General features: G+C 43.1%; 1 protein-coding gene across 2 annotated transcripts in view; it reads left to right on the top strand.

Annotated features, from left to right (window-relative positions):
- The window catches only part of NEK1 (NIMA related kinase 1), a 1277786-nt gene that overhangs the window by 571183 nt on the left and 683417 nt on the right, over positions 1-23186 (top strand). For both annotated transcript variants that reach the window (XM_085641815.1, XM_085641814.1), the window contains one exon: positions 14527-14700. In XM_085641815.1, the coding sequence (XP_085497941.1) occupies positions 14527-14700 (174 nt within the window). The remainder of the gene's footprint in view (positions 1-14526; positions 14701-23186) is intronic.

Here is a 23186-nt window from a genome sequence, read left to right as displayed (position 1 = left end):
ATGCACCTAAAAATTCTACATCGCCCCAACTATACACGGATGCTCCTACATAAACTTGACCGGACAGATTCACCGCTCTGCCTTTGACAGTGTGGCGCAGAGGGCACTCTCTTCCATACCCTCTGGCTACGTCCCGAAATTGCCAATTATTGGAAGGCAGTCATGCGCACACTTTCACAAGTCACGACGATTGCGACTCTCCCGGAACCAAAGTGATGCCTCCTTAATGTATGGGAGCCCACAGACCTTAACCATACAGCACAAACCTGGGTAACGCTGGGCATGATGTTGGCGAAGCGAAATATAGCACCACATTGGGACCCCGAAAAACTCCTACCCTTCCTCAATGGTTCAAAGATATGGATAACGCAATGGTTGTACAGAAGACAGTCTATATTCATAGAGGATGCCCCAAAAAATGGACTCGGATATGGGGAGGGTGGAGTACCTACCGTGGAAATATATGCGAACCCCCACAGGAGGACTCTGAGTTAGCGAATGATGGGCCCAAAGGAACGGATGCGAGATGCTATATACTCTGGTTACCCACAGACGGACACTAACACAGAACGTTACCCAATATTATAATCATGTCAGTGAACCATCATACTGCATACTAAATTACTGTATATGTCGCCAGATTGATTCTTATTGTATTCAATGCCTATGCTTTACAAAAGATCAAAAAAAAAGTCTCTAAAAAAAAAAAAAAAATGAAGCCGCGACCTATTTGTAGAAAAATAGCAAGTCTTTTCATATATATTTTGAACCAAGAACTTCAGTTAAAAGTAAGTTTGTAATACGTTTCAGCTATAAGCTAGGTAAGTACAATCAATATACAGTTGTGCGCAATTCCGCACAATGTTATCCTGTGGAGAAAAACATAGAATGCAATAAATCACAGTGCAGTAGGACTTAGGGGTTCATCTTCTAGAATTCAAATATTAGAGAGTCCGTGCCCAACATTCTACCAGCAGTTTCGCTGGAGTGTTCCGAATTCGTCTGGTAGCAGGATGCTGGTAGAGTAAGTAGCTGGCACACTACGAGGAAGGGGGGGGGGCACCTAAAAACAGGCTGCACAGGGGACTTGTAGGGAAGTCAGAGGGCACTCAAATGAATGTAGAGGTCTCAAGGGTTTGGGAACCACAGGAGCACAAAGGATTTGGGAATTCCCTGGACGGTGTAACTGGATGCAGAGCACACAGGTGATCCAATGTTTGGTGTGCAAAGTGCACCTCTGGGTCAGGTGCAAACACCTCAGAGGGGCTGATGCAGGACAGCTGGGCCACTCAGCGAGTGGGTCTCAGGGCTGCTGACGTCCCTCGATGGGTGCTTGGTCCTCAGGCATTAGGAATGCGGCTTGGACTCTTGTAGTCAGTCTTTGGTTACAGGGCTTCCTGTACCCTGGGGTTGGTGCTGATCGGCTCTGAATGATCCTGATGCCTCCAAACTCGGTGAGGAGACAACGTTGATCCTTCAGAGCTGCTGTACCCTCTCCTTGGCAGTTGCAGCGTCGGCGGGGCCGGGGAGCTGCAAGTTGAGAGTTCAGACTCTGCGGTTTCGGTGCCTGTGATGCATGGGAGAAGCTCCTCTACTCCAAGGGAGTTTTTAGGCAAGTTGGCGAAGTGCTGGAGGACCCCATGGGTTTGGAGAGGTCTCTCAGCAGCAGAACAAGACAGTGTTCCCCGATTGTCGAGTCTTTGGGCTGAAGGCAGGGTTTTGCACAAAACCCAGTCCAGGGTTTCTGTTTTCTGGGTCAGCCGCTCTTCTGTGTCTTCTTGTGTCCATCAAATCTGAAATTCAAGGCTCAGGGGTGCCACCTAAATTTTAAATTTAGGGGCGTTAAAGGGAGTGCCAGGTAGTAGCCAATGGGCTCACCCCACCTGGGGAGTGGACGTTACCCTGACCGGTTATTTCCTCCTCTTTAAGATGGTGAAAAGTGAGCTGGGGGATTGCCATCTGCTGCTAGCAGGAGAGGCGTGTGTTGGAGTTCAAAGGTGGCATCAGCTGTTAAGCTTCCCACCATGGAAAACTGTTCCTGCCTGGAGTAGGTGTGGAGCACCTCTGCTCAGGGCAGGCATTGTTTCTGGCCCCTGAGAGTGAAGGCTATCAATCCATGGGTCCAGAAACATGTCCTGTAGTGGCAGCCAGGTGGAGACCAGTCAGGAACACACTAGAAGTCGGTAGGTTTCAGGAGACCCTTCTAAAGGGTCCTGTGTGTGCAATTATTAATACATCTAACACTGAAATCAGTTCAGGCTTATTAAGACAAGCTGTTTGGTACCAAACATCCCATTATACAATGAAGTCATCATGAAGCTAAGACACTCATAATGAGGAGTGTCCAGCCCATGTACTCTATGGCTTCTCTGTTAGCTTACAGTATGCAAGAATCGACATGGATATTGCACAGGCCCATCTGCTCATGCAGATAGGTCTTCACAGGGGATATAGTGCATCTTGCCTCAGGGCTAAGGCCTGCTAGAGGGGTGTCTTACCTATATCCCATGCAGGGTTTGTTGTCATGGCACACAGGGACGTGTGTAATGTCGACTCTTCGGTTTTAGGGTTGTATCATCTTTTATTATTTTTAGAGGAGTATACATATCATTCGCCAAAATCCAGTGGCTGACGAAGAAGAGGGTTGGGGGGGGGGGGGGGCGAAGGAAGGAGAAAACAGTGTTTTTATTAACGAATAATATCAATGGAAAGATTAAACAAAACAAGCCATGCCCGTATGCAGAGGGATGACGCCTGTGTTGTTCCAATTCCCACCACACAGTAGCTTAAGTGTTGGGTTGTATACCAGCTGTGAGGCGTAGGATTCGTTGATATATTGGGCAGGTGAGTTCCCGAAAGGTAAGTATTTTAAGCAGAGAGGGACCCCACGTCTTCTCAAACTTAGGTAGGGATTGATTTATTACTGCAGTTAGCTTTTCCATGCTTAGCAAGTCCCAGAGTTTGTGTATCCATTCTGAGTGTACGGGTGCGAAGTTGGTTCCCCATCTTGATAACAAGACTTGTTTTGCTGCACATAAGGCCAAGATAATAGCCCTCCCGCTGGGGGATCGATGTGGATATGTCAAAGCGTTAGGGAGCACGTCACAAAAGAAGCCCCGGGTCCGTTTTCGTAGTAAGGTCTAGCATGTGCCTCAATGTGTCTTAGTGTAAATCTGGGGATTCCCTTTTAAAGGACAGTTCCCCTAACACACCAGAGGTGTCCTGCTTCTTCATGGGGGTACCTCCTCACGTGAGAGACCTAGTCCTCATGTGGGCTACAACCCCCTCGCTGCGAGAGAGGAGCTCATGGATGTTTTAATAGGGAGTGTGGGTGTACTAAAACCCCATGAAGGCTTGCTGTGTTTGGAAAGGTGCAGTGCTATGTTGTAAGTGATAAAAAGTGATTAAAACTGGCTACGAGGTCAGCTATGAAGCTACTTTTATTCAACTGCCCAGTGTCAGGATTAAAACCAAAATATCGCTCGTAGTACAGGTGCCAGGATTCAAAACCTCTGTGCTCTGACAAGACCAGCATGGTTCAGCCTGATAGACCTGAATTAGTGTCATGGCTTTCTTCAGGGTCAGTAGTGTAGCTACTGCATTGAATAGGTGAAAAGTGTGTGCAATAACATTGAAAAAACTTGATAAAATAAATGGAACAATACAGAACCAGGACAATTTTCACTGTTCAGTATGTTCGACGTATACCTTTTGAGGTGTACGGAGTTCACCACATCTGTCACGGCTTCTTAGCCAATTGGTACGGGCACTACAACCACCGTATGTGCGGTTCCTTGTAGGTCCGCAGCGCTCGTCTGGGGACAGGAAAGCATTAGGGAGCCCCAGTAGGATGTAGCTAGGGAAGCCGGCAACTCATTATCAAACATTTGGTCTATATCCGCAAGTACCTCTGACCAGTAACGATACAGTTTGGGGCAATGCCACAGCAAATGCGATAGTGTACTGGAGTGGCCGCAGTGGCGCCAGCATTTGTCATCGCATCCCTTCCTCCACTTAGATAAACGGGCAGGTGTGTAATACCAATAGTGTACTAGCTTAAGGAGTGTCTCCCTCCCGGCAGGCCGACGTACGGGCCCAATGCAAGATATCCGTTCAATCCTTGTCCTTGAACTTGCGTTCTCATTCCGCCACTCCACCTTGCCGTGGCTGACGAAAGTAGGGGGTTAGCAGAGGTGTTTAAAAAGGTGTAGATGTCTGACGGCAGACACCAGTCGCCGCTCCGTGATAGGAGCCTGCGCTTAAATGGCGTAAGAGGCCTGCTTGCGTGGGGTTGCACCTCTGGCTGAGTCACCCAATGGTGGACGGCTGCGTATCGCCATCGCTCAGAGTCTAGGAGTCTGAAGTCCTGCTGGATCCTCGGAAAGTCTTGCAGTCCCCGCTCATCACCTGCCACAGAGAGTAAGCTGATCCATGCATTGCCGGCTGGAAGTCCCCATTCCCCATGATCAGGGTAAGGGGAGAGATCGGGGTGCAAAGGCCATTAGGGGCAGTCAGTCTGTTCCAGGCCCCAATTGTGGCCCTGACCACCTGGGAAATGTACACCCCCAGAAGGCGGTTCCTACGCAGAGGCCAGGGTATCTTCAAAATATGGATGCAAGCTACTGCCTGTTCCAGGAAGCACCAGTGCTTCTCCGTGAGTGGACTCCACTAGGAAACTGAAATTGTGCTGCCTGGTGATCAACTCTTCGGTTTTGTCTGCTCCGAGGCATGTAGTCTGCAGCGTCAGCATCCATGGCCTTGATGAGTGGACCCTAGAGTGGCACAATTTGTGCTGCTACCCTTGGGGTCCATCTTCAGTGCCAATGCCCTAAGTACCAAGGGTACCATTTACTAGGGAATTACAAGGGGTACTGAAGTGGTGCAAATTGGGAAACAAAAGGTACAGTTTAGAGAAGGAGCTCTGGCACAGGGGACCTGATTGGCAGGGGCCCTATGCACTTCCTGTCCTAACTACATCATTTTCGAGGCAAAAAGTGGGGCTAACCACGTCTGAAAGTGTCACTTTCCTAAATGGCCTTTTCAAAAATTCAATTCAAATAGACTTTATTCGGATTTCAAAAAACCATCCATAAAAGCACAGAAACAAAATTTTAAAATACACATTTGATACTACAATTTTGGGCCACAGCTTATTACATATAAAAATATAATTTATAAAAACAACAGTGAAAACACAATTGTCCTTCTTGCTGAGCTGTGCATAGGACCATCATACATACAATATATAGAGTTATGCATAAAAGATAACTATTAATTTTATGAAGGCAAGACAAATGCAATATATTAAGTTGTGCAAATCATGCTTTAAAGTACAAAATGCATGTCTAGACAAAATTAATCGATTTTCAACGACCTGCGTGAGCGTACAATAGTGTTAAGAAAGCTACTAACTCTAAAAATTAATTCGTCTGATCCCAACATTAAAAAGTGTCTATAAGCATAGTTGTGGTCAGTCAAGTCATATTTCCTACAGTATGGGATTAGGTAATGCCTTGTAAATTTCATGTAGAAACCACAGCCAAAAATGAAATGGAGCATACTCTGGGTTCCACCATGGTCACAAGGACAATTTAATTTTTCCGAGTTTTTAGTGTAACCCAGTGGGAAGCAGATAAGATTTATAATGCTCCTGTCCCTGAATCTAAATAATAGAATCCTATTCCACCTGCCCAATTTTTTACATAGATAGGGCTGGGGTGACATCGGGAATTCAATGTATGGATCCCGGATTAGTAAGTAGTCGATTGTAGATTGTTTCACGGAGTCTGCTCTTTCCCTCTCATTGTGAAAATACTGATAGAGTGCCCTTCTCACCAAGTTTTTATGGGAGCCGTCAATCTGGTCGGGGTATGTGAAAAGATGACCATAGTTGACACTCACAAGGCTCCTTTCTACCGCATTTATCCATGGGATTAAGCCGGCATTCTCGCTTTTCAAACAATCTATAATAATCTCACGGGACAGGGAAGCTGCCGAGTTTTGCCAAATCCTTAACCAAAATAATGCAGGTCTAGCTCTTATAAAGTCCTCAACATAATGCAGTTTTAATTCATTGTGACATACAAGGGTCGGTGCACTAATAACTCCCCCCAAAATCTTCCGACAAAATCTATTCTCTTCTCTCTGTAGTTCTGAGCAGTTCGAGAACCCCCAGACTTCTGCACCGTATGTTCCAGTTGGAAGACATTGAGTCCGGTAGATTTGTAGTAAACTGAGAACCACATCGGCCTGGCGTGGTTGGCGGAGAGAGGTAATAGAATTAATAGATTTGGAGAGTTTGTTTCTCCCCATCGCAACGTGGGGTTGCCACGAGCCGCTATTAGAGAATAGCAGACCCAGGTAAGGGAAAGTGCAAGTGCTTTTTAAAATGTTTTGACCTATCACAATCTTTGAGATTTTATAATTTTTAGGGCCGCAAGTCATTATAAAAGATTTGCTAAAATTAGTGCACAAACCTAAATCAGACATATAATTAACAAATCCCGATATTAAAATACGCAGGGCATTCGGGGTGCGGCCCATAAGGACCGCATCATCCGCGTAGAGTAACGCCGGGATAGGTTTCTTATTGATAATTGGAACGTCCTTTGTCAAGTTGTATAGAGAATGAGTTAATTCATTGATGTATAGTATAAAAAGCAAGGGGGCCAAGACGCAGCCCTGTCTCACCCCCTTGCCAATTAAAATCTCGTTTGAAACCTCGCCTTCGTTGTTTATTCGAACTTGGGCTTTCAAATTGCGATGGAGTTTGGCCAGAAAATGGACTAAGGGTTCATCTAAGCCATAATTTAAAAGAATGGACCATAAGCGAGAGCGATTAACAAAATCAAATGCTGAGCTTAGGTCCATAAAACCAAAATACAAAGGGGATTGTTTAGCTCTCGTGTATTTGGCCATTATGAGGTTAAGGTTCAAACATTGTTCCGCCGTGCCAAGCTTGCTCCTAAAACCTAGCTGGCAACGGTGGATAATAGAGTTTTCATCTGCCCAGGTACTTATTTTATCAAATAGAACCCTACCAAGGACCTTCAGGGTGTTATTGATCAAAGATATTGGTCGATAACACCCCGGGTCCAACCTATTTCCCTTTTTAAAAATGGGTACAATAGTACTACTAGACCATGTCGAAGGGATGGATTGCTTACTCAAATTATTGAAAAGGTTACAGAGTAAGGGGGCCCAAAAGCATGTGTTCGATTTTATCTGGTCGATGGACAAACCATCCGGACCAGGGGCCTTGTTGCCAGCACTATTGGCAATGGCTTCCTCCACCTCCTCTAATGTTATGACTATGGTACTGTCGGGGAAATTATCCTCAGTTGAGTCTCCAACTGCAGCATAAAGCTTTGAGAAATGGGTAACCCATGAGTCTCCTGTAATATTGCAGTTTATCGGGGTAATATTACTTCCCAGGGCTCTCAAGTTCTTTACTTCTCTCCAAAACCCAGTTGGATCTTTTAGGGCAGCAGTTTTAGTGAGATTGTCCCAATGGCTTATTAAGAGCTCCTCAGTTCTAACTTTTAATACATGTTTATATTTGGAACGTAGTGAACTGACAAGGGACACGTCTCGGGGTTTGGCTTCCAAGGCCTTTCTAAGTTCTCTATTAGCCCTCGAACAATTGGTATCAAACCATCTTTGAATATTTATATTATGTTCTTTTAATGGTCTGGAGATTGCCCTTTTTATGACTGTGCATAAATCACAGAAGGACTTAGTTATATCGGAGCCACCGGGTGTTAGGCAGTTAGAGATCAGCAGAGGGTTATTCCTAATCACATTAGTTAGGATCTCTCGATTGTCAATCCCTCTCCAAACAATCCTAAGCCTATCTGTAGATACAGTAATGTTTTGGGCTCCAACCTCATGTGGGCCTACAGGTTTTTTAGTAGATTTAAGGTGGATTACTATTGGCAGATGATCACTATATGAGCTGCTGACAACCTCAGATTTAAGTAGCACTTTGCTAAGGAGGGAGGAGGTAAACATATAATCAATCGTGGTTCAGCTACCACGGCCAATATAAGTGGGGGCCGGTACCTTTCCCTCAGCGGTTCCACTATAGCCCATAACGTCGTCTAGATCCCTGCTATATAATAAATCCAATAATTCAGAACCTCGTCTACAGGGCGGAGATATAGAATGAATGTGGGCATTAAAATCACCGCCAACACAAATGGCATCAAATTGGCCAAACTTTTCTCCATTCGCAACTTCATCGATAAACTTAAACAGTTCTAAAAAAGTGGGGTTGGGATGGTTAACGAAATCATTGTTATAAAAGTTTATAAAACAGATCTTTAACCTTGCAACGTATTTCACGGCTATCAGATATTTACTGACCACATGTAGAGGTTCAATTTTCACGTCCTTAGAAATTTTTGCCCAGATAGATAGACCACCACTTGGTCGCCCCAAAGCAGGAGATGGTACAATAATATTATGGCAGAAGAAACCCTCCAATAGTTGAGCGCATGTGCACCATGTTTCTTGCAACATTACCACATCAAAATTACTTATCCAGGTAACCCATTCTTTGATTTTCATCTTACCTGGAAGCCCAGCGATATTCCAGCTAATGATACTTAGAGTATCAGTCGGTGGAATAGTGGTGGAAAAAGGAAGGGCAATGGGAGGGTCGAGGCATACTACATGTGGGGGTACTAGTCCATCTGGACAAGGTTTGTGAATACATATAGAATTTGCCGTTTCCAGAGGCACTGTGCTGATGACCTTATCCAGTGTAATAGGAGATGTTAATGGTGGTCAATCTAGGCTTCCTAGATCAGATAGGGCGGAAAATCTGTTAGATATAGGAATGGTATTAGAAACCGTTTGAAATAGTCTGTGAGGGGGCCTGTAAAAATAACCCAATGGGTGGAGGGTTATTGCAGTGGATGGACTAGCATGGATGTTATGTGTAACCATGAAAAATCTTACGGAGTTCGGATGTCTAAAGTTAATCACTATACAGTCCCCACTGATATTTTTGTGTTGTGGGCCCACCCAACTTACCCTACGAGTTGATAGAATCTCATTTGAGATGTCCCATCTTGCCCCTTTGTGTTTAGTCAGCCAATCGATACATTTATTATGTAATTGTACCCATGACTCGCTTTGTCCTTCTTTAAGGGCAGGCACGCCTGCTAACACTAAAACATATGGGCAGGCTTCTGGGGGTAGGTGGAGTGACGGCCCTAGATTATTAGTGGGTCTGTTTCTTACTGATGCACCTTCACTAATGCTTGCACTGTCCAAAGTGATGCCTGTCCTGTCTGTTAAGGTAGCTAGCGGGGTAATAGTAGCCTTGGCATCCGAGCTTGCAGTTCTAGTCGTTACTGTTCCTGCTACACCAGAGGGATCATGATTTGGGCCCGTGGTCAGTACAGGTGGGGTATTGGCTAAGGTGCTGCTAGATGAAACAATTTTAGCAACAATTGGGCCTTTGATATTACTATGGCCAAGGTCAGCAGCAGCAGCCAAACCCCCCTCCCTCAGACCGTTACATAGAGATTCTAATTTATTCATAATTTTCTCGCCCCGAACGGCATCTAAGCTAATAATGCCTTTCCTTTTGGTTTCCTCTTTTTTAACAAGGTTTTCAATTTTATCCAGTCTCTTAAAAACAGTATTAAATTGATTAGCTATTTGAATTTCAACTTGTTTAAAAATAGTGTCAACAATAGTTTCTATCAGATTGCCATTGAGTTTGGGTAGGATATTTCGATCGAGAAACTCAGTCTGAGTGCTGACTGAGTTGTCAGTGCTCTCATTATGTAGCATAGAGACCCCACAAGTGCTTTTGTCCAGGGCTGGAAACTCTGATCTACAGGTAAAAGCAGTGGGTCTCTCTGTTCCTTCATCCGATGGTAATGGAGAAGATGGTAATGTCAGGCGCTGAGCAAGGCGAGCCGGGGACGTCGGGAGGTGGACCCCTTGTGCTTCACTCGACTCAGCGGAACAAGAGAAAAACGTGACAGGTAAATCCTCGGTGGCACTTGATGTAACTATTTCACAATCTTTATCTTTATCTTTATTCCACATACTCTGTGGGGTAGGTTGGTTTCTGCAGCGACTTAGTTGTTTCCTTTTATTTATTAAACATTTCACTGGGCCTCTCTTGCGTTTCTCCCTTGTTGGTTTGTTGGAGCATGGCATTTTATCTAGTTCAGGCTCCACTAAACGGTCAGTTGCAGGAATAGTCGCCAGACTAGTTATGTCAATAATAGAAGTTAAAGTGTCAACTTGGGCTGTTGGTTTAATAACCGTTACTGTAGGGGAGAGGGGGAGACCCAGATTAGATAAAGCCTTAGGAGATTGAGAACATAGCGAAGTGGTGGTAGGGAATCCGAAGGACAATCTGCGTTCGGTGTCGGCAATCTCGTTGGTGACCATAGTAAGGGCGTTGGCCAACAATGTATCGATCGATGTGGGCAGCTCAATAGGGACAACAGTGTCTACAGATGTGGTCTTCGTCGTACGTTTCCCCATGTTTTAATTGATTACCTGTACAGCCTGAAGACGCAGGAGGGGTGGCCCTGCCCTGCCTCTTCCTGCCCCGGACGGCCACAGAAGGCCCGCCCTCTGCCCGGGCTCAGCCCGGCGACGCCCGCGCGCGTCCCGTGACGCGGAGGGAGCCTCTGCTTATGTAGCGCCTCCGGGCGCGGAACTGGCCGGAAGGAAGTCCTGGCGGAAGCAAAGGATGCCGGGAGCTGTAGTTCCCCCCCCACTGCGGCCAGCGATGGGGAGTGGCGGCGAGGGAAACACACAGCGTCAGTGTCCCGTTACAGCCTGGTGGTCTAGTGGTCTTCGCCTGGTAAGTCCCGCTGCTCTGTTTGCTTACAAATGAGCCTTTTCAGCCTGCCCGATATGACTTGTCTATCCCCTTAATCATGACCTAGCTAGTTGCCCATCACGTGCCCACTGAAGCATCGGAACCACTGTTTGTCTCAAAGTACAATTGTAGTTTTCTGGGTGTTTATTCCATGAACTGGTTATCCACCAGACACCATGCATTAAGCTGCCATAAGGGGGCTACATGGGAGTTCCTTTCAATCTTTGTGTGTCTGCGGATGGGGAGCTGCATGTTCCAGGTTGTCGACTTCTATCTGTTCCAGATGAATCGGGCGACTCCTTGTGGCACCCTCGACCCCTTTTGGATTTCTGTGTCTTATGTGAGATATTTGGTAGGGTTCGCTTGGGCACCGGAGGTTGATGGTCTTCAGTGCTAATGGGCGGAAGATCATGACAATGGGTCTCCTTCCTTTCTGTAACTCAATCTCACGCCTCCTCAGGGGTCTCAAATGAGAAGGGCTGAGATTTGTGAGCCACTTTCAGTTTCGCCATGTAGATCCGTTTGTATTGCACGAAAAGTTCCCTTAACTTCAGCTTATCTGCACTGAAGGATTTCTACAGTTTCTGGACCAACTTAATGTAGTCAGGGAAAATAGTTATGCGGTTTGATTGAAAATGTAAGTTGGCCTTGTTGTGTAGTTCTCTCAGGATTTTATCATAATCCCGACAGCTCATTATGTTGGTGATCATGGGTTTTGGAGGTGTTCCCCACTGGGGTTGTTGGGCCTGACCCCTGTGTGTGCACTCCACAACAAACCATTGATGTAGGGTTCCTTCTGGAATCCAGGACCTAAGCCATGTTTCTAAAAAATTGTTCTTGTGCTGTGTTTTCGGACCCTTGCAAAACATAGACTGTTGCAGCTGGACAGGTTTTCAGCATCTGAAAGGTAAAATGGAAGGTGCACTCATTCCAAAGTTAATAAGGTAACGTAGTCCATTATTCCATGATTAGATCCTTTTATTCAGTAAATCTCTTAAAACTGGCACACAGCCAACACGTTTCGTTCCCGATTCTTTGCAAGAGGGAACTTCGTCAGAGCTGTAACATTATAGACAAGACAAAACATCAATATAACATAACATGACAAATAACAAAGTAAACATATATATATACAAACGCAAGAGAAGTGTTTTCAAAGTAAACATATATATATACAAATGTGAATAATACTAGATGACCCAAAACTCTAAAATAACAAGAAACAAAAAAGGAAAAGGAAAAAGATTTTTAGGGCCAAAGAGTTAACACATGAATGATATAGACCAAATATAAGGAAATCCAGACAATTCACAAGACAATTCTTAATATGAGTTCTGTATGTCACTCAATAGAAGAAAATACTGTGTTTATCAAATAAAAAATATAAAGGACATTAAAAACATTTAAGAACATATTTTGTTAAGAAATATATACCACAACAAGTATATGATAAATCCTTGAGAATTGCAAATTTACAACCAAATTGCAGTCATTTACCGGATTGCATGTTGTCAAGCGCACCTCAGTATCTACAACTATACCTTCGGGGGCAGATCTATATATAAACAGTAATACTTTTACCAAAAAAGAAATTTACCAGTATTATCAAATGTATATCAAATATATATCAAAAAGTGCGTAGGTCTCTCACCTCCTATTTAACTAAACATATTTCATATAAGGCATACATAAGGCCTCAAAATATAAGGTATATAATGAACTCTCTAAAAGATAAAAGCAGGGCAAGGGGGAAGGAAACTTAATCACCACGAAGAAACCTGGTCTTAATTCCCTAAATGAAAAGTCAAGTGTAGTACGGAAAAACTCAATCCAATAAACCATATTGAGATTTGTAAATGAGGCAAGACTCACCTCGAGAATCGCAAGTGTTAATCATATGCTCTGTGTAGCATTGCGTTAAATCCTCCCTCTCTATAATAAACAATGTTTCTAGGAAAAAAAGTATCTCGTTGTGTTTGCTTTGTTAGCTCTAAGTTGGCAGGGTATGCCCAGACATGAGTCCCTTGCTCACTTTGCCACTGGATTCAAGCTAGCCTGGCTGATGAAGGGTGTTAACCAGAAACCGGTCCCAGGATGCTTGTTTTTGGTTCAGGGAAGACCTGGCTTGGCAGTTCGGGCTGGACTGTTCTCATGAGGCACAGGGTCAAGACTGATTTGCATATAGCTGGGTCTGAACTAAGGTGGTGAAGTGAGCTAAAGAATGATGATGGATTCAACCCAGATCTGTGACTCCATCCTCCATCATCTCCTTGTGTTTGCTTTTTGCAGGTTTTCAGCATCTTCAGCACTGTTCCCGATAGTGCGAGTAGTAGAAGTCCGCTTAGACACGTCGTCTTGAGGTCTGTTAATTCATCATGTTGGATGGAGATCCTCCCCTCTGCTTCTGACCCTCTACCAGTCACATTCCGAAGGTTGCCGAAGGAGGAAGACATCCACCCCCACCTCCTCGATCTTCGTCTCCCCTGCCTCTCATGAGTTTTGGATTGCCTGCCGAATAGTCGCCAACTCCCTGTTCCATTTATCGTTGAGTAGAGGTCTCACCGGGTGGGTTGGGCTGTTCCGAAGTGGAGGTGGTGTACTTGGCAGTCCGCGGCTGGGCATGCATGCATGCATGTCCATTCCCATCTCTGGTGGCAAGTAGGCGCTACGATGCATGAGGCTGGGTGCAAACCTGTGTGCGCATGTCGCAGCTCATTTAATTGGTGGCTCAAGTAGCCTCTCCTGTCACCTACATCCCAGGATAGGCTGCGTGGTGAAAAGCGCCCTCTGGACCACTTACCTCTGCGATCCCCAGAAGGCACGAACAGCCTGTGACCTCTGTTGCAGTCCCTCGCCTCCAGGGGCGAGTGCAGGTCGGGGCTCATGCCACCCGGGCTCCAAGAGCAGGGCCAACTCTGTCCCAGCTCCTTTCCACCCAGAGCCGGCCATATAGCAGCACACTTAGTAGCTCCCCCACAAGCGAGCGCATCCTCGGTGGCGGCCAAAGCCCTCTCTTCCTTGGCTGGTAAACAGCAGCCTGGAGTCCTCGATTGCCAAGCCCGGGTCATCCTAGGTGACCGCGGCTGCTGCTCACTTTGTACCACTCGCTGAGCCCTTGCGCCATTCACTTTCCCCTTCCATCTTTACTCTGCGACCCAGGGAATTCAGTATGGAGGTGTTGGCGGCCAGATGTATTCCAGGGCGACAGGTTGTTTGTGGATGATGGAGGAGGTCTGGGAGCAGTCCTAAAACACATCCACCACCTTTGTCAATCGCCCAGTAATATCACATTTCATGTTTTAAATTTCAGTAGGATTGATAATTGTGAGAAGGTGCAAACACCGTGGGCTTTTGTGGAACAAATGGACTTCTCTTAAGGCACCAAGGAGGAAACGAGCAGTGTATCAAGTCACTAAGTAAAGTGTAAAATATATTAAAAAGTGTATTCTTACAATGATATGAAAACAAAACTATGAACCAAGTACCAGATTTTGTAGTGCACAACCGAGTTTGCTTAATGCCCATAAAGTTGGGAGTGTTTCTGTATCCAGTTATAAATTATTGACTCTTTTTGTTTACCTTGAACTTATATACAGCTGTTTTTATTTAGTTATCGCTAAAGGGTTTTCTAAGCGTTTAATCTGTATTTCTATTTTAATGCATTTGTCTAGCTGGTCGCCAAAGGGTTCAAGAATCTGAATGGACCTGCTCAAGCGCCTGCAGCAGCACCCAGTTCACCAAGTCATGGTCAGCAAGTGGCTGGCAGTTCCCCTAGGCATCTGCCTCTTTCCAAGCCCAGCACACCGCCCATTTCCATGACGGCAGCTCTCAGGGTTGTGGGTGTGGTAAGTCCTCTAATTTCATTCATCTTGAGAAAATAGCATGAGAAATAGATATCCTTGAGCCATGTGCTTCAAACATTAAGGTTTATGCATGTAGTGAGCCCAGTTCCTTGAATGTCACAGAGTTATACATTTGTCTAGAACTAGCTTCAGTTCAAATCAAATTAACTATTGTGCTAATGAGATACTTGTATATCTAGTTTAAATCACCCAATGGTAAATGGTATTTAAAAATGTATTTTTTATTTGCAAATCAGACAGATTTTATGTGTTGCTATAATCACATGCAGTTTAAAGAAACTACCAAACCTGTTGAAGAACAACATTCATTTTACATATACATGCCGGGTGGGCTCTTCATTCGTTAGCGAGTACCCGTTTGTAAAATATTTTCACTGGTGATTAACATTGTATTTTGTAGCATGTCAGTCCTTAATGGTTCGTTATCCCTGTATTCGCTCATATCGCCCTCTGATGCCTATCTAGCTGGAGGTTTGCTTTGCCTGTATATCATTTAGTGTCTTTTTAATGTCTGATGGTGATCGGGTGCATTCTTCTGTATGATTACAAAAACCTAAAATCTCTTAGCTATTCAGCAAAGCTATTGCGATATGACTTTCTTCCTCGTCAATTTGATGTCTTTTATAGTTACTAGGTTAAATTGCAACTTTTACCCCTTTTTGACATGTATCATATTCCTGTCCTTTTTTCACAGCAGCTTTATTTAACAGCGTCCGCTGTTACATCACTATCAGCTGAAGTCCTTACACCTAGCAGCAATTCAGCAAAATATAGTTTTCAGTTTGCAAACATGTTATTAAATCACTTCCCATCGACCCCCATTGGAAACTGTTTGGGTTTTCCTGCCAGCAGTATATGTGTGTGTGTGTATATATATATAAATATATATATATATATATATATGTGTGTGTGATCAAGGCTCAAGCGAGCCGAAACGCGTTATGGTGACAGAGGAATAAAGGATATTCACTTTTGCACAAACAATTTGGGTCCGTGTCCTTCTCTTCAGGAGAGCCGCGAGGTTGAAAGCAGCGGAGGAAAACTCGTGATATATATATATATATATATATATATTCACTAAAAAAAAACATAGGTTTCAGGGGTGTTCTAGTTAGCTGGACATTTCCCTCGAAATTCCCCCGTTATAGTTAGTTCAGCTAACTATAACTCGCGCCCCCGCAATGCACTGCTGATGACGTCACATATTACATCACTCATGACATGGTCAGTTACATCACTGATGACATCATCCATGTGATAAATGAGTGCATCTTTTCACACCCTAATATAACCTTTGATACACCGACTCAAAATTTCAGACGGCCATTCTCAAAACCATAGATACTCCAATACCAATAACTACATACCCACTCATTGACTCTTAGGTCTACATACACATCCACTCACTCACCTGTACAGTCACTCATACTTACAGTCACTCAGTACAGGACTATCATATGCATTTATACACCTATATAGACACTCACACGCCGCCAATCATCCATAGAGGTACTCCCACACCTAGTCAGTCATGCAAATAATTAATCACACTCCCATTTACTCTCACCTATACAGTTATACACACACAAGTTCACTTACTTATTAAAAAAGTACCACATTCTTACGCTCTTATACAATTACTGATACAAGCACACACTCATCCATACGGCCACTCTCACAATCACACACTCTCACATATAGCCAGTTATATACTCTTACACACATATATACTGCCTTTCACATATGTAGTTACTCACACATGTACCACTGAGATATACATTCAATCACTAACACACCCATACATACACTCACCCAACCATACAGTCCATTACAGATGCACTCTTAAAATCAGGCCCCCATAGAATCAACCAATCACACATCTATGCACAGTCACACACACCCCACCCACACAAACACTCAGGCACCCATACAGATACTCAGACAACCAATCAATAACCCATATAGACACTCATATAGCTATTCACAAAAACATGCAGCCACGTATACACCAACAGACAGATACAGACATTCACACAGTTTAGTCACTAGTCTGCAGTAAAATACGTTTAATGACTCACTTACAGAGTCAGTCACGCACCTACAAAATCATCCATTCACACACTTATACACCCACTCATTCTTCCATAGGCCTTTCCCTATATATATTAAACCTATTTAAACTTTACAGAAACACAGACTCACTGGATGACGTCATCAGTGATGTCATCAGTAATGTAATTTGAGAGGTCATCAGTGATGTCACTGACCGTGTCATGAGTGATGTAATATGTGACGTCATCAGCAGTGCATTGCGGGGGCGCGAGTTATAGTTAGCTGAATTAACTATAACGGGGGAATTTCTAGGGTTTTGTACGAGGGAAATGTCCAGCTAACTAGAACGCCCCTGAAACCTATGTTTTTTTTCAGTGAATTTCAAAGGTTTTTTAAATGCTAATTCCTATCTATAACTTATCTCTAAAGCTATGATGTTTAATGATTTTCATTGGATTTCTAAATTTTTCTATTTCAGTGTGTCAATTCCTTTAATTATGTTTTTCACCATTTTTTGAACTTATTTTTTCAATGAATTCTTTAAAAATTTAAAAAATATGATTTGTCTTTAATGTTTTTTTTAAAAATAAAAATTGTAAAAAAAAATTGAATAGTTTTAAAAATATTTTTTAAACTATATTGTCAATACTTTATTATTTTTAAAAAAAAAATCCTTGGATCTGCGCACCCAACACGTTAGGAACCGCACACCCTACGCGTGAGAAACAGCGCACCCTACGCGTTAGAATGCGCAACTCCTAATTTTACCATAAAAAAAAAAATAGCCCCTATCAATAATTTTTATTATCCCCGGGGACCCCATCCCCCGGGGCTTATAAAAAAACGTTGGGGACCGTGGGGGGAGCCCCAACGCCCCCACAGTCCCAGCCGGCTCCCCGCGTCCTTCAGGAGCCGGCATTGCTTTTCCACATGGGGAGCTGCTGACATGCAGCTCCCCGTGTGGAAAAGCAATATCGTTTGGATTTTGAAAGAGAGAGCAGGTTTCCCTGCTCTCTCTTTCAAAATCCTAACGAAGTTTGCTATGGGAGGGCGGGAGACTCCCGCCCTCTCATAGCAAACAACATTGTCCTGGGGGTGGGCACCCCAGGACACTGTAGGAGCCGGCCCCGGGGGGGGGGGGGGGCAATCCCCAGGGCCCTCTAGGGCTCCAGGAGGGGTCCACGCTGTCCCCCTCCCCCATTCATTTGTAAAGATTTTGCCCCCAGGAATTTGCCCACCCGGGGGCTAATTATTAATGAAGCGCGGAAGCCCGCGCTTCGGGGTTTGTTTTTTTTCCTGCCGGATCCGCGCACCCTGCGCGCATTTCGCCGTTTAAAAAAAAAAACAAAAAAAGGGGTCCCCAGGGGTCCTTCTGGGACCCCCTAAGCAACACTAGAAGGTCAGAGTATTTCTACCCTGCCCCCTTTACATCTTTCACACACTTATTTCCCTTACTTAATCAGCCACGCTTCTACCGAGGCACAAAATGGCTGCCAACAGTTCCTGGTTTCGAATGTAGACAGACACTTGACAGCCAATTAGCATTCAGCGCGTGATCGGGAGGGTGCGCGCTCGGTTTGCAGAGGGTGCGGGGAGGGTGCGCGGATCATCCGAGGCCATAGATATATCTATCTTTTTTAGTCTAATTTTCTCAGGAACTACTGAACGGATTTACACCATTTATGCAAAAGGCACGAGTCTGAACTGAGGACTACTTCCTTGCCAAATTTGGTGTAATTCCGTTCAGCAGTTCGGGCTGCGTCAACAGGTCCTATGGGAAATTGCATGGGGAAAACGCGTTTTGGGACCCCCCTTTTTTCTCGGCCCCCGCTTGACGAATCACCACAAAACTTTCAGGATAGGAGCTAACCAGAGCTGGCCAAAAGTTTGGAAAATTTCACCAAGATTCGTCAACCGGCGCCAGACTTATTGGGAATAGAATTTTGTGGATTTTCTATGGAAAATAGGTCCTAACTATAACTACCTACTGGCGACAGCCAGTAGGTAATGTGTGTGTGTGTGTGTGTGTGTATATATATATATATATATATATAATTCCTCACCGCACATCCAAGTACGTGTGCACTCCTTCCAAAAAATCTGCTCGATTTCAAGTGAGCTTTAAAGAGATTTATTCAAAGCATCCTGCCAACACCAACCCAATGCGTTTCGGCGGCAAACCGCCTTGGTCACGGGTAAAGTTTTTATCGACATTTTGGACATTTAAACAAAACTTTATCATTACACATAACGTAAAAGATACCTGACATAGAAAGTGGACTAATACATAAAAGACTGCCGGCCATTTTGCAGTGGTCAAAGGATATAAACTTCATTATTCCTACTCAAAATTCTTATAATATACACGCACATAACCACAAGTTATTATATATCTTCACCATTTGTGTTAATTATAACGTGTATCTGTCATTCTAAGACTAGCGATCAAGTTGAAACTGTGCGAAATACGGAACGTTTCAGCCTTCAAGCCAATTATCATGGAAACGTTTGTTCGTGTATAATAATGAGTCAGAAAAAAAGGGGGGAAAAGGGAAAAGAGAGCCAATTCGCTCCTCAAATTTCACAAGCAGCCCCAATACACAACAAGGACTTAACCCTTTCAGAACCCAATAAGAATTCATGATAATATGAAACAAACCATGTAACATCTAATTCCCAATGATTTCAGTAAATCTGATTTATATTACAATCGCATTCAGCGGTAGGATTTCCCTCCAATAATATTGTGTCTAGGATGCATTGCTAGGACCAATACATTTTCATATGAAAAAACAAGGTTCAATATCATACAAATATATTTCCCAAGTGGGTAAATAATTCAATAATAGCAACATAGACAAAGAAATAATCAAAATATCGCCCAAGTGGGCTTGTTTACAATCACATCAGCGTTATTCTAGTTATTATAAACCAATATTACTTGAAATGTCTGCATCCAACAGGGCACATCACCTATAAGGGAAAAAGATAAATTCATATATTCTATTATGGCAAGCCGACTTGTGCATACAATTAATCAGACACTACAAATTTGTGCAAGTGAGTTAAAATCAATTAAAAACTGAATATACTTGGAGGCCAAGGGCAGCTATAACATAGCTTTTGTCACATTAGCTTTTTTAAGCATTACCACTTTTAAATAAAGGCAGAGAGAAGTTACAAATATAGTCCAATCAATAGATCATATTTTGGCTTAATCCCCCAGAAACCAAGACAATTCTTCATCTGAGTTCAAGCCTCCTGGAATCTTTGTATTCAACTCAAGAATATATTTAGATTCCAGCTGACGTAATTTACGGATTCTATCCCCACCCCTATTCGATGGGGGAATCCGATCAATCACAAAGAATCGCAACAGGTTTCGATTACTGTTGTGTGTCTCCTCAAAATGTCGTGCTATGGGGGACAGTTTATCTTTATTTTGTATCGCCCTCATATGTTCTAGGATGTGCTTTTTCGCAGCAAACATCGTACTTCCTACATATTTTTTTTTGCACAGGGGCAGATTAGGATGTACACACAATAGTCAGAGAGACAGGTAAGATGTTTCTCAATTATTCTCTCAGAATTCAAAATCGGATAGTGCACAGTTTTAACATTAGAACTATACTTGCATGCTTTGCACGACATGCAGACATAGTACCCTTGAATATCCTTGTTACTTCTTTTCACTTGTGTAACATCATTTATGCACAGCCTATCTTTCAAGGAATTGGCCTTCCTATAGGTGATATTAGGAAAGTCATTAACAACACCTTCCTGGATTGCTTCAGTTTTTAAAATGTTCCAGTGTTTATTTAGACATTTACGTAAACTTGCTGAGTTTGAGTTATAGGTGGTAATATACCTGACAATCTGCTCCCCCTCATAAGTTCCTTTTTCTTTTTCTTTTTCTTTAGGGGACAATAACTCATTTTGGGTAAAATTTGCAGCTTTCGTATGGGCTTATTTGATCAGATCCTGACTGTACCTCCTTTCCCGGAATCTTACAGTCATGCATTCACGCTCTATTTTAAAGTCTGAATCAGTACTGCAATTTCTCCGAGCCCAGAGAAATTCCCCATACGGTATACTAAGAATTAAATTCCTAGGGTGGCTGCTTGCAGCGTGCAACAAAGTGTTGCCTGCTGATTCCTTGCGATAAAGTCTTGAGGTCAATTTGTTATCGACTACTTTTATTTGGTAAATTCAAAAACTCAACATTGGAGTCACTCCTCTTACTCACAAATTGCAGATTGACATAATTTTCATTCAAGATGGAGATATACTCAATTGCCTGCTCTACACTTCCATTCCAAATGACGAAAAGGTTGTCAATGTATCGCAACCAAGAAACCACATGCCTGTGATACTGGCTATGCTGCCTGGGTACCTGCTGCTCCCACCAACCCATGAAGAGATTGGCATAACTGGGAGCCAAACAGGTACCCATAGCTGTGCCCTGTTTCTGTCTATACAGGACATCATTGAAGATAAAAAAAAATGTTCAAGGCAAAATTGAATCATTTGTAAAACCATCTCATTGTGTTCAAGAAAGGAGACAGAACGAGATTTCAAAAAATGTTTGCAAGCTTGGACACCATTCTCATGTTTTATAGAGGTGTACAAGCTGCAAACATCCAAAGTAATTAGTAAGAAACCTTGCTGCCAATTGATATCCCTAGTTTGTTAAGAAAATCTTTGCTATCTTTTAGGTAAGAAGGCAGCATCTCCACATATGGGCGTAAAAAGTAGTCGATATATTGTGATGTTCTTTCCAACAGGGAACCCATTGAAGAAACAATAGGTCTCCCTGGTGGTTTCAGAGGATCTTTAGGTAATTTAGGCAAAAGATAGAATAACGCCACCTTGGGAGTACAATTTAGGAGGAAGGTATATTCGTCCCACTCTAGAATTCCCCGTGAATGCCATTCCTTTAGCATATTCTGATATAGTGAATTACATTCTTCCACTCTAACTCTAGTTACTTTCTCATAACAATCAGCACATTCCAGTTGTCAAATTCCTTCCTGAATATAATCTTCCACTTTTAATATCACAACATTTCCACCTTTTTCCGATTGGCGGGTAACAATACTGCAGCATCTTGACCGCCAATATTTCTTGCTTAGACAAATTATCCTGATACCACTTTTTCTATTTTGCCAAATTCTTCAAATCTGCAATCACCATAGTTTCAAAAATGTCAATACCACATGGGGGCAATGTCGTATTAAAACATGATTTAGGTTTCAAATAATTAGGACAGCTTAAATTCACTGTGTAACCCAATGATTGTGCACTAATGGATTTCGGGTCCATATTATCCCATTCCAACTCTTTCAGGGCAATTAAAGTGTCTATTTCATCAATAGATTCTTCCACTGGAATGTTTATTATTGTGGTTTTAGGATGGGACACATTCTTAACCTTCAGTTTATGCCATTTATGCAGTCTTAGCTTCCTAGTAAAATGGTACAAATCCATTCTCTCTTGGGGATAGGGAAATACATTAGTGGGACAAAACGAGAGACCATATTGCAGTATATCATGTTCCACAATACTTAGCAAACGATCAGAAAGATTTACCACATTTCTGCAGTCCCTCATTTTCCTTGTTTCTTCTGGCCCCTTGTTTCCACTCCCACTGGGGTTGTTTTTCTTCCACCATCCGCCCCTCCTGACTTGCTTACGGGTGGTAGTGAATCTGCATTGATTTTTCCTCTTCCTCTGCCTCGGCCGGTGAAGCCTCTCCCCCGTCCCCGACCTCTGTCTATCTGCTGGTTCTGCGTCTGATTCATTAATCAAAATTCCTCCCAAAAATTTGTCGATGCTGTTGAAACCTTTTCCACTAAAGGGTTTCCATCCTCTGAAATATCACTTTCACTCACATCACGTTCAGCTCCACCCGTTGTCTGTGTTGTAACTAGATTGTCAGGAACCATTTTCCGATTCATATTATCATACTTACGACTAAAGGTAAATATTCTACCAGACTGGTGATCAATTTTGTCCCTTAAAAACTTCCTCTCCTTTTTCGCAATAATTTCTTCTTCATGTTTGTTAATTTTCTTACGGATTTCATCCACCTTACTGATGAATACTTCTGCATTCTCTTCTTTTTGGATTTCATCCTTTAATTCAGCAATTGCTTTCGGCAATAAAGTACGTTCTTTCCAGGCAAATTTAATAAGTATAGTGAGCACGTGATTGGAACAATCCATCAGATTATTTGTTCCCTGAGCAAAAATAAACTATTTATCCTTGTAATACAAAAGGGAATCAAACACCAGTTTAAAGGTTATGATAAAAATCCAGATGAGTAATAAACCAAGTCTTTATTTTCAAAATCTGTGATTCCTCTCCAGGACTTGTTGGTTCACGATATCGTCACAAATACAGCCAATTCTTTTTTG

The sequence above is a fragment of the Triturus cristatus genome, chromosome 2_2, assembly GCF_964204655.1.
Source record: "Triturus cristatus chromosome 2_2, aTriCri1.1, whole genome shotgun sequence".
NCBI classification, from domain to species: domain Eukaryota; kingdom Metazoa; phylum Chordata; class Amphibia; order Caudata; family Salamandridae; genus Triturus; species Triturus cristatus.
This window is presented reverse-complemented; position numbering and strand designations above follow the sequence as displayed.